At 34.4% G+C, this 22,739-nt stretch overlaps 1 protein-coding gene and 1 long non-coding RNA gene across 6 annotated transcripts in view; one reads left to right on the top strand and one right to left on the bottom strand.

Annotated features, from left to right (window-relative positions):
- The window catches only part of LOC118198305 (uncharacterized), a 69,874-nt gene that overhangs the window by 3,224 nt on the left and 43,911 nt on the right, over positions 1-22,739 (bottom strand). The gene's annotated exons all lie outside the window — the stretch shown is intronic.
- The window catches only part of LOC118198297 (ileal sodium/bile acid cotransporter-like), a 114,652-nt gene that overhangs the window by 75,339 nt on the left and 16,574 nt on the right, over positions 1-22,739 (top strand). For both annotated transcript variants that reach the window (XM_085809826.1, XM_035369943.2), the window contains exon 5: positions 21,300-21,432. In XM_085809826.1, coding sequence (XP_085665952.1) covers positions 21,300-21,432 — 133 coding nt within the window. The remainder of the gene's footprint in view (positions 1-21,299; positions 21,433-22,739) is intronic.

Here is a 22,739-nt window from a genome sequence, read left to right as displayed (position 1 = left end):
TACTTTAGAGTTGAGAGATTTTACATATGAGACAATAGTAGTTTGCAAAAGATAATTTAAACAGGAAAAAATGTGGTTTGCATTAGGGCAAATAGCAAATGCGTAACTTCTTTCTTTATTTATCTACTTTTTCACATCATCATGAACTCTACAGAATACAAGAGAAATTTTTTTATTATAATGCCAAGACCAGTCTACAGTAAAGGGCTTAATGCAATTTTAAACTTTTCTGTTCATTTTCTCCAGTAATGATAACTTTTATCATAGTTTAAGTACGGTTATAAATTAAGGATTAAAAATGAATTTCGAATGATTACAGCAATTAACTACCTACATTTTTGGAACCCTTCGTATTTTGTATTACGGATATCTCATATCTTATAATCGATTTATAATCAAATATTTATCTCATTTTTGATAATAAATGTTGAGAGCATATCTGGAAGCCTTTTGCTGCATTGTTGTACTGATTTAGTACTTAAGCTTAAAATTAACCTCAATTTAGGGTTCAAAATTGCAGAACTAAGAAATCGTTGTAAACCAGAATCATAAATATATCTTCGTTACAGTACATGCACGTTTCTTTTCCTGAAGATTTGACTGATAGCCTTCATAAAATATTTAATATTTTATGCGCAGAATATAAGCCATAATACCCCTTATTATTGCTGTTAGGCTAACTACAAAGTCATTTCATAACGAAGTAACATGTTACTTAGATAAGTTTTACCAAAGAAGTTTTTAAGCTATTGTAACTCATATGCTGTTCGATAAACTGAAATATACACTCACTCACTACCTAAGAATCTCTTAAATCGTGGAGTACTGAAGTATGCAAAACATATGTTTTAACCCAATTTCCTCAATTAAATGCATCAACAGTTATCAAAAATTAGAATTTTATACGTGAAAAAGTACAATTAATTGGATGTCGTAACAAGAGTTAACAGATTCATTGAGCCATTAAGGAGAAATTCGGGTCTAGTAACTACCACTGAAATACTATATTCGGGCAACAAATTATTCACGAAGAAAACAAAGCCTTTATTTTTTTTTCCCCTTAACTAGCGTAAATTAAAATGAGCGCCTATTTCACACACTTTTTACGCCAGTGAGTTTTAAAAAATATTAATGGAGGCACTCTTTGGAACAGAGAAGTTATCTGTTTACAATGCCGTAATAAAATGTGAAATTTCAGGCCACTGTCGTTCTGAATGGGCGCTCGCCCATTGCTAAATAACTTTGTATCGGTTCAGACTCCTTCCAAACAAGATTTACAAGTTGTTTATCAACTGGCAGTTGTCGAACATATAATAAAATATCGTAACCCCCTTTTTTAAAATGTAGCCCATTTTTTCTCTGCATGTTGAGTTACAAAAAAATCTATATCAACATATTTTACATTTTTTCGGTACGTACAGAGTGAACCGATTCTCTTTTCACAAACGGTACGAGTTTGCCCCAAAACACTTTATATATGATAAAGAAAAATATTGATTTAAATTTTAAATTTAAACATAATTCAGTCTCTTAAACTGACATTGGTTTTGTAGAAAAGTTCTGAGCATTTCAAGAGAATCTGGCACAGGTCACTTCATATAGCTTTCCTACAATAAGCAACATCAATCTTTCCTTAAATTTTCATTATCTTAGAAAATGTAACCACACCGAATGCAGGATTAATCTGTCCGAACCAAATACTTGTCAAACGTCCAACGAAACAATGCAGCACTTGCGCTGGTTCTTCTGCAAGCATATCATTTCAAAAGGATTATACCCACGCAAATACTTTTTCTTCAGAGAGTTTCTTAAAGGAAAGGTTTACACATGTCATCTGCATACATTTCACAGCCTAAAAGAGGTACACTATGACGGCAGTTAACAATATCGATGTACAAGTACTTCATAAAATTTCTTCAAACATGGTTAAAAGGAACACGCGCCTCTATTAGATTCATATTGTTTTACGTTAAATATTACATCAAAGTATATCTAATGCGTCTAAGAAATGCATTTCAGAATTTACTGAATATATCTATGTTTTAGAAAAAATTTCACATTCTCTCCTCAAACAACTACATACCATATTAAGGCTATTTACCATTTATACGAAGATTAGCAGCAGGACTTTCTAAAGTGGCCATTTTGGTATTGAACACCACTCTCTAAGGAGACTCTGGCATAAATACAATTATAAATCTGTAGCTGATCGCCTTAGAGAGCCTTCATTGTATGTGAGTACATATGTACACTGTTGGCCATTAAAATTGCAACACCAAGAAGGAAAGATCTGATGAACGTCAAAATCCCATGAAAGGAAGAAGAGGTTGGGATATGCAAATGACTAGTATTTCAGCGCATTTTAGATGACGCAGGAGGGAGAAACGACATCTGAAGTATTGAATAAATATTTGTTGTTTAATGGTCATTCGGAAAGCGCTTTGTAAGGTCCGAGTTTGCTCAGAATATCGTGTTATGCCTCGAATAATAAGAAGAAATGCTTACCAACAAGTGTCGGAATTCGATAGAGGCAAGAGACAGCATCGTTGCCTATCGAAAGTGTAAATTATCGTTCCCTGATATCGTCCGTCGCACAGGTCGACATCCAAACACTGTAATGCGAATATGGAATCAATGGGTTGCTGAGGGTCACACTGAACGGCATGTAGGATCTCAACGCCCTCCCATGACTAACGCCCGAGAGTGCAGACATATTGTGAGGTCAGCCCTGCAAAACCGCACAACCACATTACGGACCATTAGTCAGGAAATGGACATGTTTTGCAGCACGCCCAGTATCCGCTCATACGGTGCGTTGATGTTTGCAGCAGTGCTATCAACACAGCGACCATTACTTCGGCTTCCCTTGACAATGCATCATAGAAAGAGACGACTACCCTGGTGCGCCAAACGACAAAGTTGGATACAGGAGTGGCCCAGTGTCGTCTTTTCAGACGAGTCCCGGTTCTGCATGCAGTATTCTCATGGCCGCATACGTGTCTAAAAGCTCCCAGGAGACCGCACCTCGCCTGCTTGCCTTCGATGTCGGCATAGGAACCTGCACCTGGTGTGATGGTTTGGCCAGGCATTGGGTACACGACACGCGTATCTCTAGTTCGTATCGACGGTAATTTGAACGGAGATCCGTACATTTCTGACATCTTTACGTCCAGTGGGTTGTGGCCTATCTTCGAGGCCTGCCAAACGCCATCTTCTAACAAGATAATGCAAGACCACATGTTGCACGTCATGTTCTGACCTTCCTCGATACATATGCGACAGAGGACGTGGTCACCACCCCTCTACCAATACGGTTAATCGGTATAGCCCCACGTCCACCTTTATCTAGATAACCATACGTGGTAATTATGCTAATACACTAATATATAAACATACATACAAATTTGGTACTTAACACAGTGGCGTTAAAGCTAATTAATGTTAGACACTGGATAATACATTGCCATGTTACAAGGTGTATGCAAAAGCATGGATACGGTAGCATATATACATAACGTGTGTACTCATATGTTTCCTCGATACACAGAATATTCGACTGCTGCCTTGGCCTGCAGTGTCTCCAGCTCTATCACCCATTGAAAACATCTGATCATGAGTTGCTGAGAGACTGGCCCACCAGCCCTCTCCAACTAATACAGAAGTATTAATCCAGCATGGAATGAGTTGTTCATTTCTGTCATCCAAGCCTAGTTCGACTCCATGCCTAACCGGGTACGGGCCGTTTTAGCTGCCAGGGTTGGCAGCTGTTTCTACTAATTTCGAACCCCTGTAAACCCCCAGAATGTTTGCAAATTTGATAATTTTGTCTTCCTGCCATACTGTTTATGCACAATAAATATGTGTTTTGTATTTGCTTTCCTCCATGATGTTGCAATTCTAATGGCCAAGTTATGTATGTAAGCATTGATTATTGTTTATTGTCTTCGACAAAAAATTATAAGAAATAAAAAAAAAGGAAAGAAGCATAGACAGTGAACCATCTCTAAAACCACCTACGTTTCCAGGTTACTCTGATCGTCTAAATGAAATCACGTTTAATGCTGCTGTTTATTTACATTCTTAGAAATACTGACCGCTTTCAAATGTGAGTGCCTTAGGAAAGTGGTAATGACGAGAGGGTTCACTAATATACTCTTTAACATTAAACGTTCTTATTGGTTACAAAACTGAAATAATCTTAATCTCGACAGTAGCAAAAATAAATAAATATATGATAATAAATATAAGTAATAAAATAAATAAATGAAAAATAATAAATAAAATTTTTAAAATCATCAGTAGACAACATGTATACTAATGAATTTTGGCTTATTGATGCAAGTATTAATTTCCATTAGCTTTTCATTGATTACAAGTAGTCTACTGATGTTGTATAGGTACCAGAGAAAGTTTTACTGGCTTTATGAAGCATTTTTAGTGGGGGGGGGGCAAACTAGGAGACTGAAACTTTATATATCTATATATATGTATAGTAAGTATTAACAGAATATTATCTGAAAGCCAAATTTTTAAACTTTGATTTGAAGACGTCAGTACAATTTGCCTTTACATAAAATAAGAGGCATGCCTTTACAGCAACTTCCACATTAAAATTTTCTGCTTTAAAAATCATACAAATGGCTCCTAATTTTTCTCTCCATTCAAAAAGTTTGGCTTAAGAATACATTATCCTCAGCCAATGAAACAGATCTCATCACGGCACATGACCACGGTTTCCACATCACTGCTTTTTAAAAAAGCCTTCGCTATAACGTACTCTGTAGCATGTGTAATGCTCCAATAAATAATTATCGAACAACATAGCGTTAATGAAATAAATTCCCGAAACATTTCGAAATAGCTTTTACTTTAGCTCATCCCTTTCTTACGAGTCTGTGACTGCAAAGAACTGTTACATAGGTAAAGGCTTAGAAGATACTTCCTCTTTTTTCCAAAGGTAGGCATTGGCTGCCCTTAAACCATTTCAATAGAAAAAAGAGATGTCCAAATCTAAAATATGCCAGAATTTCAGTATAAATTTTTGTAAATCTGAAAATTTTCGATGTTTTCTTAACATTCAGCCTAGCAAAGCAAACGTTAAAAAGGAATTTCAAACAAGAATTAATGAATAAAATAACCGAAGGCAAAGCATGCCATCTTCAAAATCTCGGCCTCGAGAATTTTTCACCTGATACACTTCTATAACACGAGATTTTTGCACCTGATACGTATAGTAGAAAAACATATTTGTCAACCCGATATCAAAACAAGATATTTCAGCCTGCAGGCGAACATCCAGATCAGACCAGTGACCTAAAAATGCAAGAATTATCAGCCGAATAAATCAAATTTTCATTTCTATCCTCTTAGGTAAACTGAATCTCTGAATACATATTAACTACTTGCGTGTATTATAATACTAACACATACTGAATTGATATTCAACACCTGTGTTTTCAAAAAATCATGTTCAATCAAAATATTAATCTGCTCCTAACCCACGCAGCATAAGACCTTTTATATACTTACCTAATTTAACAATTTATAGCTTATCAGTGTACCAAACTGAAACATTACAGCAGTATATAGCTTATCAGTATAAAACCAAATGGGAAAAGTAGTATCTACGTAAATACACCTTTATCCTTTTACATGCTTAACAATCATCTTATATCATTAGCGTAATTAATAAAAAACGTTTTAGATGTGATACATTATGTACCTCGGCTAAAGAATTTCCATTAGTGGACCTGTGGATAAGACCGCTGAACAATGCTAGTTCAGCTCGGGTTCCAATCTCGTCGAACAAGCTAGCTGCATGAGAGTTGCCATCGTTTCCCCCCATACGCACTTGAACGCAAGCAAATTTCCCTTGCAAAGTACTCCACGAAGGCATATATTCTTTATGTAGATAGCTCTAGAGAGCTTTGTCATTATTAAATAAATATATTTCTTTCTATCTGCCTTATACCTGTATACTATCAGCTGCGTCAAAAATAAAATTTTAATCTAATAAATGGCTGTCGAAACATGCAGATCGGAAACCACTTAAAAACTATATATTTAAATAATAAATCCTTAGTTTAATTAGATGCCGATAGTGGATATTAAAGTTTATTTTTAAAAAGTGAAATATTTATATGATTATCTTATTTGTATTTCATCAAAAATCGATTCGTTTTATACATCATCGTACGTACAATAAATATTCTTTATTAAAAAAAAATCGAGTTGAAATTTTTGATGGACTCGCACTTCTATACTGTAGAAATAACAATTTATGACACGTTTCAGTATAGGTTAGAAACTACAAGGTGCGATTTTGTTCGTAATAAAATAAATAATGTAATATAATAATAATATTAATAATAATAAAATAATAATAATAATAAATAATAATGTAATAAAATAAATAATAAAAATAATGTTCGTTTTAATTAAACCTTTTACTATATGAATTCCGATTTAAACACTTTTATTGAAGATACATTTCTTAGACTTCAGCATAAAAATATATTATAAATTATATATAATTGTTGCGTGCGTATGGGTTCGTAATGGACTGAATGCGCACAGAACCGATAATAGCTTTAAAAAAAATATTTTCACTTTATATTTCTGGAACTTTTCACGAAAGTACTTGTACTGCTCTTCTCAGGAGGACACAACACAATCAATAGTTACTACTTCACACTACTGGATAACGTTTAACCCTTTCGAGAAGGTGCGTCCTTGTTTAAGAGACGTTCTCTCGGAACAGATGGGAGTCGAAAGGAGTCGTCCCAGAGGCCGGGGTCTTCTCGTCCGCAAAGCTTAACTTCAGAAGAAAAAAAAATATAAATAAATAAATAAATAAAATAAATGAATAAAATCTGGAAGGTTTCAGATTTTAAATTACGTCCAAAGCTGCGTTTTTTTAACGTCTTGTGTGTTACCTTTATTTATTAAATACGAGTATCATGTTCTTTGCACTTAAACCATAAAAATTCAGTTCAACAGCAATGTCGCAAAATAATTTTAAAATGAGCATATCTTTAGAATTTCCGATGCACAGTTCCGCGCGCTGGAGATAAAAATGTTGTTCCCTCCCGTAGAGTGTTGCCATTGCTCGCTTTTAAATCGTTGAGTTTGTCAATCAAAAATTCGTTAAAGTTTTACAAAATATGAAATCGATAATAAAACAAATTTCGGCTTTCATATGCCCATATTCGCAGTAGGATTAAGTCATTCGAAATTGGATGGCTCCAGGTACCGTTGTTTTATCACAATGTGAGAAACATACATGCAGATTCTTCATTATTTAATTTCTTCAAATATAATACAGGGCGATAGTATTTGGTGGCACCGATTTGAAAAGTGATACAGCCTGTTAAAGTTTTCAACGCATAATCGCAAAACGAAAACAAGTTCTGTTTGTTTGTTACTTTGAACAAAAAAAAAAAAGAAAGAAAGAAATTTTTGCGTCCTAACGTCATAATTTTTGGTACTATTTTAGACTGTTACTTAAGCTACCATATGTAAAAATGAGCGTTCAATAATCTTTTTTTCTTTACTTTAAATGAAAATATATAAAAAAAATGCTTACTTAAGATATAATTTTCGGAAGCGCTATTCGAGATTAATCCAAAGTTTTAATTGGTAAAATATATTAATAATCTTTTTAATTAATAAAAAAAAAATACAAGAAGAAGTAACAAAATCTTTCACGTTAACTGGAAAAGCACACACTCAGTCAGCTCAGTCTCTAACAAAATGTCCTTATGAGAATCACTAGAAAAATCGCTCTCTAACTTCTTTAGAATTCTCATTCATTTCAATAATTGGCTCATTTACACATTTTCGTCCGATAAATAACGATTGCTCGCCATAATAAACTGAAGTCAAGATTTTCGAAATAAAAAAGAACGTACGCGAAATATATGCGATAAAAGTAGAACTTCACATGGTAACCCTAAAAAGACCTACACAGTAGCAAAAAAAAAAAAAAAGGATTCGAGCAGATATACAAACGCGAATGTTTATATCACGGGGCGACTTCAAAAGATGAGCTCTGTTAACATTACGCCCCCCCCTCCGCAACAACTGACACCTACGTTACGCAGAATGTGATCAAATTAAAGATCAGAACCCTAAAACTATATTCAGTCCAAATGTAATGGATACAGAATGCTATTTAGTGGTCTTTTAAAACGTTCCAGGAAACTGCCACAAATCTGTGATGACTAGGGTGAATGAGAATAGGCTCTGTCACGCCAGTGTGCCGGCTAGGATATGAGTGCGTTCCTTGCTGGCACGCATACATGACAGTCAACGCGAAAGGGTTAAACATAACGCAATGTAAAGCGCATCCAAAGAGCGAAGCTCACGCGGAAATCTCTCGATACTCCGAAGTCAGCTCTGAACTAAAAACTGAGAGCTGATGCTTATACAGTTTTTCCCCAGCCGCTGAGAAATCTCCAGTATTTTCTGTTTTTTGAAATTACTGGAAGGCATTTCCGGTTAAAGTTACATATAAGAACGGATACGGTTACAGTTACATATAGGGATCAAGTACAGTAATTCAATTACAATACCAATTATTAGCCTTATACAGGGACCAGACCCAAATGTCGCCAAATTGGGAACCTTTGGCGATTTCTCACCAAATTCGACGACAAAAATTAATTACCAAAATCATCGCCAGCTTGGTAACATGTCGCCAGTTTAGCGAGATAGACATTTATCTCATTGTTAAACAGACTACACAATTTGCTACAATATATATATAATATGGCTTCAATTATGCAAAACTGAAAGCATAGTAAAAAATGAAGGATTTATCAGGATAATTAATTTGTTCCATTAATAAAGGTATTCACAGCACTCAAATTTTGTACGACAGCTAAAATTTAAATACATTTTTATAGCATTTAATTAAACGTTTCCACATAATATTTAATTCAAGCATTGTCGCTTCAGTTTTTTTAAAAGATAATTAGTTACATCTGTGGAAAATGTCTATTTATATGCAAAATAGTTTAAACGAGCAGCGTTCTGAAGTTTACTTTGTAGAGACATTAGGTATTTTTTTAGAAGCAGGAGTCATGAAAAATGAGCAACGTCTTCGCCGGAAATCAAACCGCGGAACTCTGGAACACGCGCCCAGCGTGCAGACCGCCACACCACGATGGCATGCCAAGAAGGCGGGAGAAATATCTTATAACTTACATACTAAGTTTTACATTAAGTTCTGTTAAGAGTCGGCCAATGTCGTTTGTCCTACGAGAAGCACGACAACATTCTTCGGCAATGAAATGGTTAAATATGCTGCCCATATTGTTTAGTTGTCAAATCACACTACTTAAGTTTTCAGAAATCTAAAAAAAATTTCGATCCTTCAAAGATAAAAAAACGAAAGGTGTGTCTTCATTTAAAATTAAGAGTACAGTTACTTGGTGAAAACATTCAAGTCCGTTGACTTTTTTCATAAACACTCACAGGCCTAGACGCCTATACAAAAACAACAGCGGAAAATTTTAAGCACTTTAACATTTTTTTTTTTTTTTTTTTTTTTTTGAATATTCAAAATTGTGAACAACAAGTTTTTTTAAAGATATATTTGAGTGCAAACTGGATTATTCACTCAACAATCCTTTTATTTCGATCGCAGTTACTAAAACTGCTAAATGCTTTTAGTTAAGTGTTTTTAGCAAAACAGTCAATATTGCTTGTTTTAGTGCTTCAGAAAGAATAACAAATTACCGTTCAGAATTTCCTTTTCTTACAAAGCAATTACCAGAAATTCTCTCTGCAATTTAACCCACAGTATTTAATTTTTACAAGTTTACATGAAGTGTGTTTAATAACTCATACGTCGCGTAAGTATTTTTATGTCTTCTAATGCAAATTTAAAAGAAAAAAAAAAAACTTTAACAAAAAAGGTTATAATATAAACACAAAAATTGCTGATTTTCATCAATCCGAGAGGAAGAACTTAAATTGAAGGATTATGCTATGCTAATTATGTTCTGCTAAGTTTGAAATGTTCAGTGCAACATAATTATACCATTCTTAAAAGTGCTAATAATGAAAAAGGGCTATCTACATGATATTTAAGCACAGCACTTAAATGAAAGCAACTACTGTATGCAAAACTCCTTGGATAATTCAAAACATTTTAGACTTCTCATCCCTAATATGAAATAGACATTATGCCTTTAACTTCTCTGGAATAAACGTGAAACATAGTCATCTGAATTTACTTTCTAACAATACAATGATTATTTCATAACTCCTTCTGCTTTCTGGTTTTCCCAGAAACCTTTTTTTCCCCCCAACCTTGTTACAACTTTGAAGAGTCATAATCCTTGATTTCAAACCTAATAAAAAAGCAGATTATCAAAAACGCAAGGAAAATTATCGTTTACTTGGTTTCTCACAAATGTGAAAGACATTTTCAGTTTCGAATAATCGAAAGTTAAAGAGTCAAGGACAAAACAATTTGCGGTATTAAAATCCTTTAAAAAAGAATGAAAGCAAATCTGACATGACGAATTTTACCTGTAGGAAAAATCTATGAACTCCGAAACTTACACATTTATACACGAATATGGTTCTATTCACATTTAGTTTTACGACTCAGCACTGTCACCAAAACTGCACTAAATGGTAGTAGTTCAAAATTACGTACGGTTTTAAAATAGCTTCGTAGCAAAACTAATGACGTAATCCAAAAGATATTTATTTTAATACTTAACCCTTTGTTTCTTCACGTGAAAGTTATTCCCATTTTTAATTCTGATAACATAATACATTTTAACTCTCTTCATGCCCAGACATAATTGCACAGTTCTCCGTTCAATCCATGTGCAACATCGATAACCCAAGCAGTAGAATATACAGTTATGTTGATAACGAACAGCTCATATTGTTCGTTAGAATACAGGCAATAGTTATAGCTACAAAACAGAATGTGTGCAACAGATATCAAATAAAAGAGATTTTCGGCAATACATCAATACGGCAGGTGGATATAGGTAGCCAATGTCACTATGAATGTGGCAAATGCAATAATTATTCTTATAATGATAATAATCCAAAACACTTAGATGACCGTCGAATTATAGTACAGAAATTTACACGTGGAAAGAATGGAAAGTTTGTCATGGGTCACGAGTGGTTCATACAGCAACGATTACGTTAATGCATTTTCTTCAGGCATAAAACCACTGCATTAAACCACATACATTTCCAGCGATGGTCTGCTTTAAATGTCATTTTCAAAATATGCATTATCATACAGATGATCCCAAAAATATCGGGAATCAGCTTGCACGATTTTTAAACAATCGTTTCTTTCGCAGCATTAAATTTACATGACAAATAGCACGACGGAAATATAAAAATGTGTTTCATTTTGTTAGTAATAGTCCGCCGTCAATTTTTAATTTTCATTCTTTTTCATCGACCTTTTTAAGAGTTTTTCCTTCTTCAAATTCTTTTAATTACAATATTCTACTAAGGAAGAATGGCATTTTTTATGACTTCTTGTGATAAAATATTTAAGTACACAGTATACCATACCATTATAAGACGATATTTTATGCCTTAAGACAATCTTCTCAAAATCATATCAGTGTAATAAGCTTAATTCAAAATTTGTTAGGACGAAACATGCTTACGTTTGTCTAGTTAATCAACTTGGTTTGACGCTTCACTTTTTCCCTTGACAAATTCTGTTTGAAGCTTTGAACAGAGAAGATTAACAAAAATTTTTTTACTCAGATTTTTCCATTTTTTCCTGTTGTAAAAAAATTTTTAGTTCATAAATTGTATTATTCTTAAGGATTTTATTTTTACATGTTTCTGGAAAAAGGATAGGTTACATTCAAGTATTTTAACGGCTTTTTATAGGTTTTAAATTCCTTACCTATTTGTGATAATTTTATATGTATACATTAATTATATTTAGTTAAATGCTAATTAATACAAAATTAAATCTTTCAGTGGAGTTAAATTTACTAACAGGGGGGAACAATATTTTAAAATAAAAATAAAAACTAAAACAAAAAGAATATAATGAAATAAATACAAAATTAAATAATAGTTTAAAACTCTGGTTTTTCCCCGTTTTACCCCTGCCACTTTCAAGAATGCAGGCCGTCCTACCTACCGTATTCTACTATATGAAGCCGCCTTATATTCGGGCCAAAACAACATATGTATTATTTATATGTATATAATCAGTTTATTTAATATTTACTATAGCATGAATTAGCCAGGACTGTTCATAGTTACTGAAACGAAAACACTTCAACAGAGCAAAATGAAACTGTGACTCTCTTTCTTCAGCAATGTTAAACTTGTCCTAAGTCATTTGCCTTTAAAACAGTTATTCAATACATTTCTATAATTCACGCTATCTTCTTGGACGCTCAGATAAGAACACTTAGACAGCCACTATGTCTGTCGACTTTATTAAACAGTTCCAAAATTTTACATGCTTTGAATATTTTTTCCCCTGTACAGTGAAAAAGCGCTATCAAATATGAGTTATTTACGTTCCCCCACAGGAGAAAATTCTACGAGTACTGTTTCCCATTCCAGTTGAGCCAACAATGTGGATAATAATACACGATGTTTCAAATTGAAGGAGCACATTTTATTCGCACGTAGAACTATTTTTATGATAATACAAAAATGAGTCGTATATCATCCGATAGGGAAAAGATGGCAGTTTGCTGTTGCGGAGTTTTCATGCGTGCATCTCTCGTAAATAATGTACTAAAACAGCAAATTTTCGCTACACATACATTTTAGCAAAGCTACAGTTGCGAAATGCACTGCTGCAACTATTGGTTTCTAACATTCTTGTAATGTAAATAAGCGGAGATAGCACGCACACTGTACCTTTGAATATCTAGAGGCGAAATGCTCTAGTTTTGGACACCTGACAGTACAGTACATGGTCATCTTAAGTGTTTTCACAAATCAAATGGTTACAATTACGTTCATATATAGCATCTTGAATGTTAACTGAATGCAGGAGCACAATCGTTTATGCCTTCTCTCTCAGGTAATATTCACAGTGTTCACAAAAGGCTTTTATTTTTTCGCAACCATTGGTCGTAAACATACACTAACGGGAAAAAAAATCCCATCACCAAGAAGGAGTTGTGCTAGATGAACGAAATTTGGTAGCCGTCATCTGAAAGATGATGTCTATTCAAATTTCGCCTAGGCGCATAAGTGCCACTATGAACATGCAAATCAGCTTTGCTGTAAAGTTCGCGAGCGTTATTTACCGTTGAGATCTGATGTAGTGAGTTGATGTTAGTCAAAAATGCCTTTAAAAAGACGAAGGAGAAATTATCAAGAGCTCAGTGAGTTTGAATGAGGTCGTGTAATAGGGCTACGAGAAAGCGGATTTTCTTTCCGCGATATTGCAGAAAGACTTGGCAGGAATGAATCCACTGTGCATGATTGTTGGCATGACTGCGCATTGACTGTTAATCAAGGGAAGCTACTGACTGAAGAAGACCAGCTTCCGGGAGGCCCACGTGGCACTCCTGACAGGAAGGACCGCCGCATTCGGCGTATGGCTGTGGCGCATCGTACTGCGTCTGCAACAGAAATTCGAGCTGCGGTTGGCACCACAGTGACACAACGAACTGTTACAAATCGGTTATTTGAAGGCTAGCTCCGAGCCAGATGCCCTGTAGCGTGCAGTCCACTGAAAGTCAGTGGCGTCAACCTGGAGCTCACTGGAGGACGGAGTGGTCTGTTGTGTTTCTGATGAAAGCCGGTGCCGTCTTGGTGCCAGTGATGGCCGTGTGTTGGTTAGAAGGATGAGAGGTGAGCGCCAGCAACCAACCTGTCTGCGGTCTAGACACACTGGGCCTACACCTGGCATTATGGTGTGGGGAGGAATTTCGTATGACAGTTGGAGCACTCTCGTGATTATCCCAAACACCCTGACTGCAAATCTGTACGTCAGTCTGGTGATTCAACCTGATGTTCTGCCATTCATGAACAGCTTTCAACAGGATAACGCTCGCCCTCATAACGCTGTTGAATCCAGCATGCTCTACAGAGTGTTGATATGTTTCCTTGGCCTGCTTGATCACCAGATCTTTCTCCAATCGAGATGTATGGAACATCATTGGACGACAACTTCATCCACAACCAGCATTAACCGTCCCTGTATTAAGTGACCAAATGTAACAAGCATGCAACTCCATCCCACAAACGGACATCCGGCACCTGTATTACACAATGCACGCACGTTTGCATGCTTGCACTCAAAATTCTGGCGGTTACACCGGTTATTCATGTACTAGCATTTCATATTTGAAATGGCTCTTTTCGCGCTTGCACGAACCTGTGATCTTGGAAAGTTAATCAATAAAATATGTTACCTAGACAAATGTATTATCGAAATTTCCTTACTCTACATTAACTTTTTTTTCTTTGGGATTTTTTTTTTTCCGTCAGTGTATATTTCCAGTCAAAAAAATGTTTCAACTGAAACAGATTGCCATTTTCGTACTTTCAAATAAAAAAAATTGCATAAAATATGGTTAGGTTAGGTTATTTAATTACGGCAAAGCTTCGAGGGCTATCTGCCTAAGGGGATGGATGCCTTCTTGGAGGACTTTCTAAGGGGAACCGAAAATCCCATGCAGCCAGCCCGTTCGTGTGATTCGAACCTTGAACCGAACTACCAGTGTTCAGCGACTTTACCGCTCGGCCGCTGGTGGGCGCGTATAAAATATGAAATCGAACATTTTACTCGTTTCTCTGGTCCGTATACTTATTTCGAAAACTTCTATACGTTAGAAAATTTTAGGAAAATTCTTTATAAAAAATAAGACACAAGAAATTTGACATTCGTCCGACAAAACCTTACCGAGATATTTTTTATTTATTAAATATTCCGCCAATAGGCGCTACACGAAAGGGGAGGTCTTTTTAAGGAAACGGGTCTGTATCCACGTTACACATGGAGAAAACCTCAGTATCTACAGCCACTTGCTGCTAACGACAGACTTCAAAATAAAAGACAAAAAGCATGAGTTAAAATATTAAAAGGGGTAATGCTATTAAAAAGAAATTCCTAAAAAGAAAATGTTTTCAATTTGTTTTCATTGTTATTTTAATTTTCACATTTTCACCTTTGTCTGGCAGACTCGTTTACTGCGCATTTTATCTGCCGGCTTTCTCGCATGGTCTGAAAGACAACACTAAAAGGGTGAAAAATAAAAATATTGCATGCAAAACCTTTGATCCGTTTTCAAAACTACTCTTTTTTCCCAGAGGAAATATTTTTAGACCCGAAACTGATGTGAATAGGGTGACAAAACCCAGTAAAAAAAAGTATTACTAAGAACATCTTGCTATTCAACGTTAAAAAATAAATATCTTCAACAAAGTACAGTGATTTTTTTAATTCAAAATATTGTCTTAATATTTATTGGGAAACATTCCTCAACGGTTTCTCATAAATGTATTTTATGCCAGATATACGCGCGTTTCAAATATTCAAGTGCCTGAAATATAGATACAGAAAAAAACCTTTTCTGTGATGGATCATGCACCGTACTGATCTCTTCTTGGTATGACAGAACAAAAATTAGACGCTGCATTAATATGTAAGCGCGTGATGTCATAGTTATATCTTAGATTATAACGTGAATTTTATTCAAATACTTACTTATTATACATTTTTAAAGTCCAAATCATGTGTTATTGTTATTATAACTTACGCTTTCTTTCACTGTACATGGAAATTTGAAATTTCGGAGGAAAAATTAGTAAGTAAAAAATCGAATATAAAATGCAGAGTTGCGATAAACTCTGGGTGGTTTAAAGGACATAGTATCAAGTAAGTATCGAAATTTGCTAGCGTGAAAAGTACAATTTCATTGGCATATAAAAATTTTATGTCAAATTCGGCTGAAAACAAAAGAAAAAACTGTGGATGTAAAACCAATTCGGGAAACAGCTATGGCAGACAAATTTCTCCCCAGGTCAATCAGGAGATTTCAAACAAGTCAGGAAATCCTACAATCTCAGAACAAGCCAACTTCTAAAGAAACATAACATAAATGAATACCTGGGAGTAGAGATAGATGGAAACCAAAACCGACTTCAGCTAATAGAAAATTTCGTATCACTTCGATCAAAACTCACCAGACATGGACTGTTCATAAATGGAAGGCTGTTACATAGTCTGATGGATACAAATTTGCCTATATTCGAGTGTCGTAAGTAAAAATTTCAACAGGTGAAGACAAGCATAAAAAAGAGTTGAATACTGGTAATTCGACACTTCAAATCCCGGCGAAGATGTTACACCCTATGTGTAACATGATTAAGCTTTACAAGGCATCCATCTCCTTAGGTAAACAGCCGTCGCTAGCTTTGCCATAATCCAATCCAATTCAATAGGTCTTACGACGTCGCTAGCTTCGCCATAATCCAATCCAATTCAATAGGTCTTACGAAGAAATCAGACCTATATGTGTTCAAACAACTCTTACCACAGCAGGTAAATTTATAACACTGTGGGATAGTTTTAACGGTCATAAATTTGGTTCAATACTGCAAACGAATGAAATGATGAATCAGTGTGCTAACTGAGAAATTTTAGAAAACAATGGGATTCTTCCTATACAGTTTGATAGATTGTCTTAAAATAACTTATCCAATTTACATCATAGCAATTCTGTGGTTCACGCACCTAAAACCATTATGGATTGGTATAAAAAGAAGGATGGAGCCTTCGAATACAAGAATGGCCCACTAATTCACTAAATTTAAGTTTTGCCATGAATAAATATGGCCCCCTTGAACGAAAGGTAGAAGCAAAAATGTAAGAAGGTTTTATTATGTTACCTTTTTGTTTCCCGACCTAAGTGAGGAATATTTATTTCATGTTTCCATCCTTAGAAACCATTTTAATATTTGTAAATATCATTTGTTTCCAGCTTATTCCCTTTCTCTGCATTTTTAACCTATAGTATGTTCCCCATTTTTTTTTAAATTTTTTAACCTTGATATATATCTTTTATACTCTTTCCTCGTTACAAACCGATGACATCATTCCTCAGGGAAAATAAAACATCTGATAGAATCAGTAAAATCTTTTCCTTACATGGTAGCGTTTTACGTCATTTCTCAAATAACAAAAATTTATTTAAAAATACAGATTATCTTTCAAGAAACTGCTATTAGATTTTCCGAAATTATTCATATTCATCACCCTGCTTTCTCAGCCGCTTATACGTGCACTGATTCGGAAAGATGCATCTACGTAACCAATTTTGCACACATTTACAGACCAAAGAGAGATCGATATTTTGATAATGTGCGATGCAAACGATCACAAGAAATGTAAATAATTCATACGCTGTAGACTAGGTTTTTATTGAATAAAATAAAATGGAATGAAAGATTTAAAGAGATAAAACAGCATTGCGAAGTCATATTTCAGGGTAAGCACGTCAGCAGTACTTTTTTGTTAATATAATTTTTATTAATAACAATATAATTTCACACGTCAGAAGTCAGGTTTCGGACAGCAGGACTTTCCCATCAAGTTAATGAATTCGCTTCCATATAAAATTTGTTTCTTGACAGTTTGAGTGTTATGAATGTCATAAGTGATCCTCAACAAAAGCTGATAACTTGACCAATCACACGTATTGCTGTAGATGTCAGTTTTCTGTAAATGTGGTTTATGTATATAGCTTTAAATAACGTAGCACAAGAATGCACTGAAAATTCTTATATATCTACTTCTGGTTTGATTAATTCGACACCAGTTCAAATGGGGGTTAAAACCTCCGCCCCATCCATGCAACAAGCAGGCAGAAAGTAAGATAGAGGAGGTGATCAAACTATGCTCAGCAAAGGTATTAAGAATTTTTTTTTTTGCCCCTGAAAATTAGATCATCGCAAAATAATTTCAATAGCAAACCAAAGTGGTGAGCAGAGGCTTCATAAAAGTGGAGTACACGAACTGACAACTCGAAGACAACGGAGCAGCAAATAAGTGTAGTTATCTCTGACAACAGTAATACCCAAGTAATTGAACAGAGTAACAAAGGTACTCCCTTGATAGGTACTATACTAGGTATAATAGCAGTTGCAACTATTCCAAGCAAATCAGTTAAGGTACCAGAAAACTGAGTTACGTAACTCCCTACCCAGACTAAGCCACATAGCGTTACAAAAATTGAAAACCAACATTAGAAAAATAGCTCACACCGTAGAACAGTAACTGGACTGTAAGAGCACATACTATTCTAATGTAAGCTTATTGCTACCCATTTTGCATGGACTTATTAAAAACTAATGTTGTTAAGCAATTAAAAATAACAGAGAAACTCCAGTCAATGTGTAACTGAATTACTAGTTTACTATAATTATCTCAGTAACAGTATTGTAAATATGAAATCAGATAATGTTTAAATGTACACATAACTGTCTTGAATACATCTAAGTACCTCATGTAACTGTATACAAGACAATGTTTGTAATTAACATTCCATACTTATACACAGGCTTTGTATGCCCATGTAATATTTATTATATGGAAGAAATAATCCCTTCTGCCAGGATGACTATTCAAATTGTTAAGACAATAAAGTCAGGTCAGTGGTTATCCCAGGCGACGCTCAGTAGGTTATAGATTCAGTAGGTTATTCCTCGGAGATTAAAATGGCTGCATATGATGTCCAGCAACGAATAAAACTCGTTGAGTTGTCTAGCCCAGTGAAAAATTAGTTATACAAACTCAGAAAAAATACCGGCAAAATTTTAATGCAATTGATGAGTTATTTTTTTAACATTTTAATTAATACTGAGTACCTCCAGATCATAACATGAATCGGAACTTAATCCCCTACTTTCAAAGAAATATAACAGTCTGAGGGTCTTCAAGGAAGAGGTCCTAAGGGCACTGCGCACACTTTTGCAGCAAACTTGAATAGACAGCGAGTCAAACACTCAAAAAAACTCAATTAAATTACTCATTACTCATGCTGGACATCAAACGCAGCCATTTTAATCTTCAAGGGATACTCTATAAACTATAAATAAACCAAATTAAAAAAAAATCTGAAAGGTTTCAGATTTTAAATTACGTCCAAAGGGGCGTTTTTTTAACATTTTGTGCGTTACCTTTATTTATTAAATATCACGTTCTTCGCATTTAAACCATAAAATCAGTTCAAGAGCAACATCGCAAAATGATTTTAAATTGAGCATATCTTTAGAATTTCCGATACACAGTCTCACGCGCTGGAAATAAAAATGTTTTTTCTGTACAACGTTGCCATTGCTCGCTTTGAAATCCTTGTGTTTGTTATTCAAAAATGCGTTAAAGTTTTGCCAAATATGAAATGGATAATAAACAAGTTGCAAATTTTAAATTTGGGCTTCCAGATGCCCATATTCGCAGTAGGATTACGTCATTCAAAAGCGGATGGCTCTAGGTACCGTTGTTTTATCACAATGCGAGAAACATACATACATTTATGCAGATACTTCATTATTTAATTTCTTTAAATATAATACAGTGCAATAATATTTGGTGGCAACAATTTAAAAAGTGATACAGCCTTTTAAAATTTTCAACGCAAAATGCCAGAACGAAAATAATAGTCCTTCAGGGCAAATTGCCCCTTTGGACTAAAAAGATTAAAAACGAACAAAAAATTACTTTTTCAAATTCTTCAATCTTTGACTGGTCACCCAGCTTATGCCTGCATGGATTCCAGACCAAGCGCAAATACGCGTAGAATAACGCACACGCTGACAAAGGGTTAAACGGGATATATTAGCGATTTCTTGTTAAATCCTTTTCGCACTGTGGCCTTATACAAAACAAAACAAAACAAAAAAAAAAAAAAAAAACTACAAGATAGGCAGACACTTTTATTTTACTTAGTTTTTTAGACCTCCTTTGACATCGTAGATGGTACTTGGAGTATTTAATTAGATAAAGGTTTCTTTAGATGACAGGCTAATCAAAGGTAACCTCACGTTTTGAATCCGACAAAGTTTCATTGGTTCTTTTCGCAGACATTTTTTTAATTAGTAAAAAAAAAAAAAAAATAGTTTCCCTGAAATTTTAACTACTTGAGCAATCACTTTCATTTTTACATGTTAATTCTAAGTATCATTTGAAAGAAGTGTTTTAAAAAAATCCTTGCCGAATTTATGCTGCGTCAGTGAGGTTCTTAGGAATTCAAAATCAAGAGAACAAGATAAAACTATGAATGACGAAATTTATCTTCTTCATATTAAAACAATTCGCTGAGAGAAAGAAGGACTAGCGCTACGAATTGCAACGGAAATAAAAGAAACCGTTTAAGAACTTGTTTTTTAGGTCACACCACTATGCCTCGCATGAATGTGGAATACATGATCCAATGAACATTCTCCAGTCTTATTTTCTATGAAGTCGGAAAATTAGACGAAAAAAAAAATTAACAACAGAAGCGCAAAGTTTCCTCTATACATATTCTACTGAAAAAGGTTAAAAAAAATTATTCGAATTAACGAATAAAAAGTAAAGTAACTTGAGGTATTATTTTTACTCATCCTTCCCTCAGTTTCGACATAATCTATGTTCCAAACCGGATATTATAGGATATAAAACAAAAAATTCTTAGTACTCGTTGCATAATGTCTGAACTAGGGGACTTCCATTAAATCTAATAACAATCACAAATTTAGCTCTCTTCCACTAGAAGCTGTTTAACCTAGTTTAAAATCTACAGCTCACTAAGCATTTTGAAAATATAAATTTCCTCAAATTGGCAAAAATTAATCACTTATTAATCTCAATTGATTAAAAGTATGAGAGTTAAACTAGGAATTTTACGTATGAAATTGCATTCTTCTTTGATATCCTGTTTATCAAACAAATGATTACCTAATAAACAGAAAATGTGTTTTAAAAAACAACATTCGTGGTGAAAATTCAGACTCGGTAGTTTAAAGAAAAATAGCATTCTTAAGGAAAGAGAGGAAAATGAAAAGCTTTAATTTTTCAAGATTCTCACGAAAAACTGCAACTCGTGATAATGTTAACTAAAATATTACAATCAGATGAGCAAAAGCAACTGCTTAAATTTTTAGAAAAATGCTTTTATATATATATAAACGAAACCTATCGAATTTATTTACGTTCCTTACTTTCAAGTGTTAAAATATGAATGTCATTTAAAATTCCAATGAAGAGTTTAGCAGCAGCATATCAGCCTTTTATACGGTCGAGTAATTATACCACATTTCTTATTTATTTTTAGAATTTGGAAAAAGTGTTACTCTTCCCGTGGCTTTACGCTTTCTCTATGACAGGAGTGTGCATCGTGATTTCTGCCTTCTACCAAGCTTACATTCGATGCAGCTCTCTTTCTAAATCCGTAGAAACGTTACCAGGTAAGTTACTTTTTCACCTATTCTTTATGCAGCCTTTATTATTAAAGACACAACAGGTGTCGTTTTTATGAATAATTTATATTAATTTAGCGCGAAAAATATTTGGCCCATTCTTAAGACAAATTGGCGTAACGACATAATCGAGCTGTAATAAACGAAATCGGAATTTCGTTTACTTACTCGGAGTCTGAAGCCTGAATTTTTTAAAGCATATTCTTTAATCTACTCTCTGAAAAGCATTTTACCATTTCTTTAAAATGATTTGGATCATTTTACGAAAATTGGAAAAGCTTTGTAAAAGTGCCTATGATTAAAGTTCAGACATCTTTAAAAAACTTACATATTTAAAGACTGAGCTTCATAAAAGTTCAGAATATTCAAGAAGATTTTTGTCTTTTCAAACAGCTCGCGACTTACAAAAAGGTGCCAGCACTTTTAGTGGGATACCATTATAAAACGGTCGCGAATCCATAAATTATCCATATTATTGTTAAATACTCTCAAATTTAATAATTCTTACTAAAGAATTCATCAAGTCCCCCGTATTTTAGCATGCTTGTAATGTATTTGGTCATCTCTACATCTGTACCTGATTTTTATAGCACATCCTTAATATAACTGTATGCCTAACATGTACGATAATAGTGAAAAGTGTTCCGCTTAGTCTCAGCAGTCCCCACCATGCACCTTCTTTCCATGTTCTGGTCCTTATTTCAATGTTCCTCGTTTCGTGGCCAATCCCCGGAGGACACAGTACTAAGCTCTTTAATTATGTTTATTTATGTATTTATTTTTAATTCCATCGACGGGATCCAACAGGCTGAAAAGCACCTAACCCAGTGTGCCAGCCGTTTCGTCGATGGTGAAAAGAAAGAAAGCATGCTTGGCTAACATACGAGTTCTCGACCTGAGGGAACTTCATAATTTCAGCGGGGAATGCGATTAGCCTGTTGTTTACCTGTTAAGTATTTAGCTTTAGTTTATGAATATAAAAAAAAAAAAAACTATTTTTATTCAAGTTTTGGTATTTACTAACCTTTTTCGTTGTTTTTCTTGTTTAATTTATTGACCACATTAAAGAAATCTAAGTTTAAATAAATGTCTATGTATTTGTCGAGTTTTGAAAAAGGGGGCGTGGGGATTGATCGTCTAGCAACGAAGAAAGAGATGCATGGGAATTGAGAGCATCCCCCCCCCCATGCATGAAAGGTGCATGAGGGAAAAGATTGAGAACAACTAGGCTAACAAGAAAAAGATCCGTGGTTTGAATTTCGGCGAAGACGAAGTTCATCTTTCCAAAAAAAACC

This window comes from Stegodyphus dumicola, chromosome X2 (genome assembly GCF_044657685.1).
Source record: "Stegodyphus dumicola isolate Sdum_Otavi_A_Nest chromosome X2, ASM4465768v1".
Taxonomy (NCBI): Eukaryota; Metazoa; Arthropoda; class Arachnida; order Araneae; family Eresidae; genus Stegodyphus; species Stegodyphus dumicola.
The sequence above is the reverse complement of the archived record's forward strand: the minus strand, read 5'-3'. Positions and strand labels throughout refer to the sequence as shown.